This window comes from Gavialis gangeticus, unplaced genomic scaffold, assembly GCF_001723915.1.
Source record: "Gavialis gangeticus isolate Ggan-Ray unplaced genomic scaffold, GavGan_comp1, whole genome shotgun sequence".
Taxonomy (NCBI): Eukaryota; Metazoa; Chordata; order Crocodylia; family Gavialidae; genus Gavialis; species Gavialis gangeticus.
In genome coordinates this window covers 77,477,962-77,486,828 of record NW_017728992.1, presented here as the reverse complement: position 1 = coordinate 77,486,828, position 8,867 = coordinate 77,477,962, and the positions used below count along the sequence as shown (strand labels likewise).

General features: G+C 38.1%; 1 protein-coding gene across 1 annotated transcript in view; it reads left to right on the top strand.

The window, feature by feature from the left end:
* LOC109302764 overlaps positions 1-8,867 on the top strand; it is a 30,297-nt gene that overhangs the window by 19,494 nt on the left and 1,936 nt on the right. Inside the window, exons 6-11 of the mRNA XM_019524569.1 lie at positions 1,156-1,231; positions 2,195-2,332; positions 3,058-3,220; positions 4,481-4,602; positions 5,965-6,105; positions 8,430-8,543. Coding sequence (XP_019380114.1) covers positions 1,156-1,231; positions 2,195-2,332; positions 3,058-3,220; positions 4,481-4,602; positions 5,965-6,105; positions 8,430-8,543 — 754 coding nt within the window. The remainder of the gene's footprint in view (positions 1-1,155; positions 1,232-2,194; positions 2,333-3,057; positions 3,221-4,480; positions 4,603-5,964; positions 6,106-8,429; positions 8,544-8,867) is intronic.

Here is an 8,867-nt window from a genome sequence, read left to right as displayed (position 1 = left end):
GAAATTCAGTTGGTAACCAATTCTGAAATGAAGTACATAACCCCAGTAAACAGATTGTGTACTCAGGGAAGTGTACGGAGGGCTAAAGAACAGCATCAACCCAGACCTGCAGATTATAGGGCAGGCATGACCATGTCACCTGACGGGCCACCTGCTGCCACGTCCATTCCCCCCCTCCTGTTTCCATAAAAAGAATAAAGTGGAAAATAAAAACCTCCTGAAAGGGACCTCAGCATCTTGGCTTTTCATGTAAGAGAAAGGCAGTAGTTCCATGGAGATTTAGACTTGTATTCCCTTGGAAAAGTCCAGAGGACTGAAGCCTCATTCAGCCAAGTACTTAAGAACATGCCTTCTCTCAGAGCATCAGTTAAACTTCTGTTCAACTGCTTCAATTTAGTTAAAACCCCATAAAAGTGGTGAAGGCACATTGAGGCTTATAAATAAATGGCAATTTTTAGCATGCAGTATTTATTGTGTTTGTGTACATAATTCTGTGTCATTCTGCTAGAAGTTTTCAATGCTCTTTCAGAAAAGATTAATTATGGAAGTGATGCATTTTGATAGGATTACATAGCAAATATCTTAATACAAATATTTAATGCATTAATATTGCACAAGCTTATGAGATTTATATTGTTCTGTATTTATGTGTCGAAGAACCAAAATACTACTATTTTAGTTCTTTCCATACATTCCAGTCTGGGGTCTACACTTCAGACCCCTTTCACATTTAAGCAAATTTCCAACAATACCAAAGTTAGATATTGATATAAGTGTCTATACCCATGAATTCCATTACATAAATCTCATGGTTAAACCAGTGATGCATAAAATGTGATAAACAGTGTTTTCCTATTTATCAGGCTGAATTCTACGTTGGAAATGTATGTGTACCTCTCCCATAAATGTCTGAATTTGGCTCTAGTTATTCTGATTCCTTTGCTGTTGAATGAACCTGCCAACAAAGGAAACCTACTAAGTGCTCACTGTGGGAGGAAATGCAGTTCATAATTCAAAAATTCTAGTGGACCGTTCTGCTTCATTGTACCCACTTATGCCAGCAATGAGCTTTGGCCTTTCTGAATGTTGCATTTAATTGACTCATAAGCAATTTTAGAAATACTGCTGAACAAACAATGCCTTTCTTTCCTCCAGTGAAGAACTGAATATAAAAGCTTTACAGAACTTTTTTCTTCAATACTTGCCCAGCACAGTTGAACTTTCCTCAAAGGTAACTATGTGCTAGTTATCTATCATACACAGCTTTGCTAGTTTTATCTAATATTTGCAGCTTCTAACTGCAATATTTGTAGCACTGAGGACTATTACATTTTTTTGATAATGGCAACTTTCCAAGTTGCTGGATGTTTTCCAAAGTAATACTGTCAGCATTCTGATTGTAATGGTATATATTAGTTCCTCTCTGTAGATTCCATTTGTGTGTACTTGATTTAAAAAAATGCCAGAATTTGTACCTAATAAAAATTGTTAGCAATCTCCAAACTCTATTTAAAATTATACTGGCTATTAAAAAGTAATGTTTGGGTAGGAAATAGTTCTTCTCTACCAGAGGGAGGGAAACACACAAATAAGGTTGAAGTGAAAGAATGATACTTGTGTACGAACAATTGTTGCCAGGATAACAAAGACTACCATATTTTTTTGCATACCACATGCACCTTTCCCCCAAAAAATCAGGCCTCAGCTTGAGGTTGCATTAAGTAGAGAAACTGATTTTTCTTTGCTGATATATAAAAGCATGGAAGAATAGAACTGTGGAGAGACTGTTGCTAGATGGCTGCCAAGCTTCTCCCTCTGCCAGCCTCAGGGAAGGAGGGGACAAATTTTACCCTTTAGGATCAGAGCTCCAATGTTAGCCTTCTCACAGCACAGCCACTGTAATCAGGATCCTCTGCAGTCATCATACAGCCACAAGGGGGAAAAATGTTTTCTGCATTTTTGCCTTGAGACAAATTGCGTGTCTTACATTGGGGCAATGGTTTTCATTGAAAATAATCTAGTCTGTAAGCCTGCATGTTACAATGTGAACTCAGTAAGGGGTAAGGGGAGGTGGGAAGGCCAAACATACCTTCCTTTCAGGTCTTAATGATCATATGTAATATTCTGTGCCAGAGAAACATGAGTCTGAAGACTAAGTCGTTTATCCCTTTATATTTTACTGGAACTGCAATAGGTACATTATTATATGAAGGAGGCAGAAGGTAGACTCTCTATCAGGATGGAAGAGAAGGATTTCCATGTTACAACTAAGTTATCTTTCACTGGGACCACCTATGCGAATGTCATTGAAATGATGCACACACTGCCCCAGGTTAGTAACACCAAAGAAACTGCCAGAATCACTAGCTGCCCATCTAGTTTTCCAAAAAACGTATCCAGGAATACACTTACTAAACTATGAAGAGCTATTCTGTTGGATATATCAAGAGTTTTGCCACAGACTCTATTTGCAGCAGGAGCACATTGTTAGTGTACTATGGATTTAAGTTTGTTTAGTGTCCAGCAATTTGATTTGCTGTTTGTTAGTGAACACATGTAGCTAGTGTATGGCATATACAAATATATACTATAAACCATCTTAAAGTTGAGTGTGTGCCATCTCTTACCCCACATAGTTACTACATATACTTCCTATTCTAAATAGGAAAGAAAAAAGATAACTATCTATAACTGTTTATACTAACAGCCAGGCAGTGTTGGATTTTTTTAAAGATACAGCACTGTAGGCATATTAGAGAGAGTACTACAATTTATTCAGCCATTTACAGAGGTGAAGTATGTAATAAGCAAAAACAGATATTGTGAAGTATATACTCTACTACATATTTATAAATAAAAAGAGAACTTGACAACTGAAATGCATTCTTATTTATAGAAGAATTATGGCTCACAACACCACTATGCTAGATTGTGTACTAGTACTTACTAAAAGAATGATCCCTATATTCAAGAGCTTGTAGCCTCAAGATTACACATTTTTAGGTTTCCACGTTGCAAAAAGCATGAGGCTTAATGGGCTTACCTTCCTTTTGGCAGTTAAAAATCCTTCCAAAGCAGCTTGTGTTCATGACTAGTTATCAAAAAGATAACAGAACTCATATGTTGCGGCACATTACTCTGTGGAATGGCAAGGAAGTCAAGGTGACAGGCACTTACACTGGACTCTTCCCAAAGTTATCTGGAGATCATGATATTAAATGTAAGTTTCTAACCTCTCTAGTAAGTCCCACTAGCAGAAATAAAGGAAAGTAAAAGCCACAAAGCTAATTACATAAATGTCTTAATGCCATTTTGTGTCCAGGCCTATGAACCTCACTTAGCCACATTTCTAAGTGGATGCAAAGAGCGAGGACTTCTGGAGTGGGCCTTTGGTTTCTGTCCTCTGGGAAGAGAATGTAATGCTAGCCAGGTTACTTATGGCACTGTGTGAATGACTGAGTGTTCAGTTCCATGTCCACATAAAAATAAATAAAAATCTTTTAATTTTATCGGCAAATTGCAAAAAAAAATGGTTTTGGGTTGAACAGAATGTTCTGCTTTCCTCTGGAACGCTTGTAACTGCTTTGCAATAAGCATAAATAAAATGGGGAAGAAGCTAAGGGACAAAGATGCTATTCACTAAGGAGAAGAGGATGACAAGTTTACGGTTATTGTCACCTTTACCATAGCACAGTGGGAGGGCACTCCCCTGAGATTTGCGTTACATGGCTTTAAAGCCCCTCTCTACCAGTTTCAGAGCAAGGGCTTTATTTTAGTGCTCTCCCCGCATAGGAGAGGAACCACTATAACATTGAGGTTGGTTTCCCTCAGGCTGTACTGTTGCAGCTGTTCCATTTTGTACAAATATTTTATTCATAAGACCAGAGAGAGAAACCAGGACTCCCAGGGGACATTGTGTACATTACACAAAATATGGTGCAGTCACCAATTTTCAAAACTGAAATGACTAAAAAGGGCCACTAAACTAGTACTCCCAGGGGGTGTTGTGTTCCAGCACCCAGTACGTGGCAATGTCCCCATGTCTCCTGTCTAGAAAGACAATTCAGCTCTTAAAGCTTAGACTTCTAACATGAAAATACTGTTTACTGTGACCTAGCTTGATTGCCTTTTGAGGGTTAAAGGTTTCTCCTTTTCTAATAGAAGGTCATTCTGCCTTCATCCAATCAACTTTCCCAGCTTCTCCCTGTAGGGGTTCATTTTGGGGCAGATGTCACCATTTTGTTTATTATATGATGTATCTATTCAGAAATCAGGAACTTTTCCTTCCTCTCTATGAATCTTCATATTCAGTAGTATAAATTCATGCCACAAAAGTTACTTTCTGAAAAAGAAACATTATCTTGAGAGCCAGATTTTTGCTACTTCCCTTGAAGTGCCATGTCATGTTTTTTATCGTGAAAAATACAAGAAAACTGTTGTGTTTGGTGAAATTTAACTTATTTGAACTTTTTTTTTTAAGTGGAGCTTTCCCATCCTCTCTCTCTCCCTTTTCCCTGGCGTACCAATGTCAACATATACATGGAACATGCAGTGCACACTTATCAGGATGATATTACCATTGGCTGGAATGACAAGGACCAGGTACAATAGCACAGAACAGTTGTGCCAGGAGAATTGCATGGAGAATCAAATAGCTTTGAAAAAGCTAAAAGTAAAAGACTTTGAGCAGGAGAAAAACTGTTGACTTTCCATATAAGTCTCATTATACCTAATAAACTTATCAGATAAAATGATTCCTAAGTGCCAGAGCTATAGAAGACTCCTGTTTGCTGCAGAGGCTGGGACTGACAAACAGTTTTGTATTGGTCCCAGCCTCCCGCTGTAGCTGAGTCTCTTGATTGTATTACCTCCATAGAGCAATTGGACATTAGCTCAACATATGTCAGGTAGTATGATCTGGAGATACTCTTCACCAGGAAAGTCCTAACTTTGCTACACTAAGATAGCACTTAGCATGTGTTTTACTTCCTGAACTCTCAGGATACTAGCATTGTAAATGCAGTTAAACATGTCGCAAGTAACATGCAACAGGGCCTAAAAAGAGACAGTCAGAAGCAAAGTGGATATGGTTCAGAGAGTGGCTGTAGTAGTTCTAACACAAATGAAAGGAAGAAAACAGCTGCTAAGAACTGATGGAAGAGAATGGCATAATAGCTGAGGCCAAGAAGCAAGGGCATAGGCTGGAGGGAAGACAGATAAGGATCAAAGAGAAAGAAAGGAGCAAATCTTTGGGAATTTCAAAATCAGTTGGAGAATTCTGAATTAGATGGGAAGATGTTGTAGTTGAGGAGTCAGCTGAAAAGGATGAAGGGTTTTCCTCATGCGTTGAGGCATACTGAACTCACATGAACAGGAGTTGCACAGAAAGGTACACTATGTAAGGATGTTTTTAACATCAGTGATTAATCTTTAATCACAGGTTCTTCTTTCCTTTGATTTTTATTAGTTATCAGTAAAAATTAGAAATCTGGTCTGTGCTACATTTTGAATTGGTGTAACAGATACATCAGCAAATCCATTTTAAAAATAAATGATAAAAGGGTATAGTTAATAAAAATACCTTCATTATAGTATAGATATGCAAATAGCTTGTGGAGTTCAGAGTATACATAACTTGCAGTACATACAGTGAATCTGTATCTGAAATATAATCACCAGCCCTCTACGATTCTTATACTAGCATAATGTTATTTAAAGCATGTATAGTTCAAAGACCATTATTTTCTGAATTAAATGGGAAAAGCGGGGTATAAAACTTAGTCATAGAGGCACCTGAATTTGCATACAAAAAATATCAAGGTCCCTTGCAATAGTAAGCTCTATTTATGTAGGCTGAAAATCCTAATTTAATTTTAGAAGTGAGGTAGATATGGAAATACTTCAATGTAAAATAAAAAGAATTTTGTCATTCATGTCGGTTCTACACCTGTTGATCTTGACCAGGTATTAATCTCGTCTTCCCTGAAGTATGGAAGAGAACGTATTAAGTACCGAGCCACTGTCACTCACCCATTTAATTTCACCTTGAAGCAACTGGAGGTCAGTTCCTTGGGGGAAAGAAGAGATGGAAAATACAATCAGCAGGTACAACAGTCAGAAGTTCCGCAAAGTGAAAAATAATATTTATTGTATTTACTGGGTTTTTTTGAATTCCAAAACATTCCAGATTTTACTGTGTCTTGATTTTGGAGATACCACAATTCTTTCTTTTGCCAGGAAATTTTCTAAGATATTGTTCTGTGCAGCTCTGGGTAGTTGGTAACATTTTTTTCTGTATATAAAGTGGTCACTTTGGGAGATAGAAGTCAATCTCAGTGGATCACAGCAACTTGCACAACGGTGCACATCAAATGTATTTTGGCCAAGAACTGGTATTCAAACCCCTTCTTTAATGTCATAAATTCCTGAGCTCTGTAACATCCAACCAGAGTAAACAGAACCTCAGTTTTTAGGCTCTTTGCCTTCACCAGATATTGAAAGAAAGAATAACCAAGGTTATGGAAGTAAAATGGGACAAAACACAGCATTGGGTTTATCTGAGGAAGAATATGATTGCCTAATTTAATATCCTTCTATGACAAGAAAACTGACTTTTGGATAAGGGCAATGCAGTGAAGATAATTTACCTAGCTTTAAGCAAAGCTTTTGATACCATACCCCATGGGAAATTATTGGCCAAACTGGGGAGACAAGGATCAAGCACTACAATAATGAGGTGGAAAAGAAGCTGGTTCAAAAGGAGACTCTAGCAGGTTATGCTGAAAGATGTGTTATCTGAGTAGAGAACAGTTACCAATGGAGTTCCTCAAGGATTAATCCCAAGCTCTGTTCTGTTTAACATTTTTATTAAACAGAATAGATTGTACAGGAACTAGATGCATCCTTGTGAAATTTGCAGATGTGGTGTCTTGTCAATACAGAAGAGGATGAATTATCATTTATTATGCAAGATTTCCTTGTGGAATGGAGCATTAAACCATAATATCAGTGTGAAGTACAAAGTCATTTACTTACAGTCCTATAATAATGACTTTAGCTATTGTCATCAGCAGCCCCTTGATATGAGGATGAGTCTTCCAGTAAATAGGGAAGTCATCAATAAACCCATACATGACTGAGGTGGCCAATCTGAGATCCATGTGCTTGACTGCAGATGTAGCAAATAAACAGTTCCAGAAGGAAGGAGTGAATCCTGATGATGTCAGATCACAGCTCTTTCCCTTTGTGTCCCTTATCTACCTGCCTATATAGTGAGGAGATTTTGCTTAAAATGATCAAGCATTGGGGATGATTCAGTTCTTGAGTCTCCCAAGAATTGATGTTGTTATTGTATTTCTTCACATTGGTTTTCAATGTGTCCTTGAATTTCTTTCTGCCCGCTTCTAGAGTAGTGATCATTGGTGAGTTGGGACCTTTTTGGGGGGAGCTGGATGTCAGGGATCCTTACCATATGTCCTATACAATGGAGCTGGTGCTGTATAAATTTGACTTCAATGCTGGTGATATTTCCTTGAGCCAGAAGTTGTATTATAAGTTGGATACATAAATTTGAAGACAACTGAAGAGAAGGGCCTGTGTATATTGTTACTGTAGAAGACCATGAACTGTGTGATGCAGCTATGAAAAAGGCAAATATAATCCTGGGGTGTATTAGGTGGGTAAAGACGATGACAATCTAGTACCATTGTACAAGGGGTTGATTAAGACCCCAGGTAAAACATGGTGCAGTCATCAATTTTCAAAACTGAAATGAGTAAAAAGGGCCACTAAAATGGTTAAGGGAATGAAAAACTTTTTTTTATGAAAAAGGATTAAAGGAGCCTGTCTTATTTAGCTTAACTAAATGGGGCTCGGGAAGGGATATGATTACTTTTTATAAATATATACGTATGGGGAATATTAGAGAGAGAGAAAAGAGCTTATTAGGTTAAAAAGCAATACTAGAATGAGATCAAGTGACTACAAACTGGCTATGAGCAATTTTTTACAATGGAAATTAGAAGATCTCTGTGAGAGGACTGCATTTTGGAATGGTCTTTAGCATAAAATGCTGGAGATAAGGAACCTGATTTGTTTTAAGACTGAACACAATAAGTTTACTGAAGGGACAGTATGTTAGAACAATGAATTTTGGGGTTAATTGATACATGCAATCAAGTATTTGCAATCTTTATTTTTGGCCATAGAGTTAATTCTCTCATGGTGCATGAGCTGTGTGGTAATTCTATATTTTGAGGTCCTTTGCTGGTTGCTTGCAAGGGCCCCCCCCATCCATGCAGCCCGCAGTCCCCACCTGCCTTCATCCATGCAGCCCCGCAGTCCCTTTGGGAAGAGTCTACTAGGTTTGGCTGCAACTTCTAATCCTGGAGCCCAGGGACACTGTAGAAATCTATCTCTTCTGGTTTTAGATGCAGCTTGCATGGAATGGTGGACAGCCTGCTGATTTCAACATTTCTTTGGAAAACAAGTCTAAGAGCAGTATCACCAGCTGGAATGGTTGTATGACAGTTTCTTCAGGTCAGGTATGAATGTTTTGCTTTTATACTGTGAAGTAAGAGTTCTTTCCTTCTGTTGAACAAACCCAAGTTTTAGATTAAAAGTTGACTTTTCTAACCACACCACTAGAAAGGGTGAAATACAACTCTGAGGAATCTTTGCTGTATTTATTCCCCATCTAAAGCTGTCTCACCATTATACACTAATTCTGTTTTGCTGTTCAATTTATTTTAGCATTTAGGATGAAATTGATGCCTCTGCAGCATGAGTGACTGGTGCCTCCTGAATCTGGGGGGCACCCACAGAAGCCGCAGCTGGCATTGGCTTTGTCAGGGCAGGCACCAGCTCTG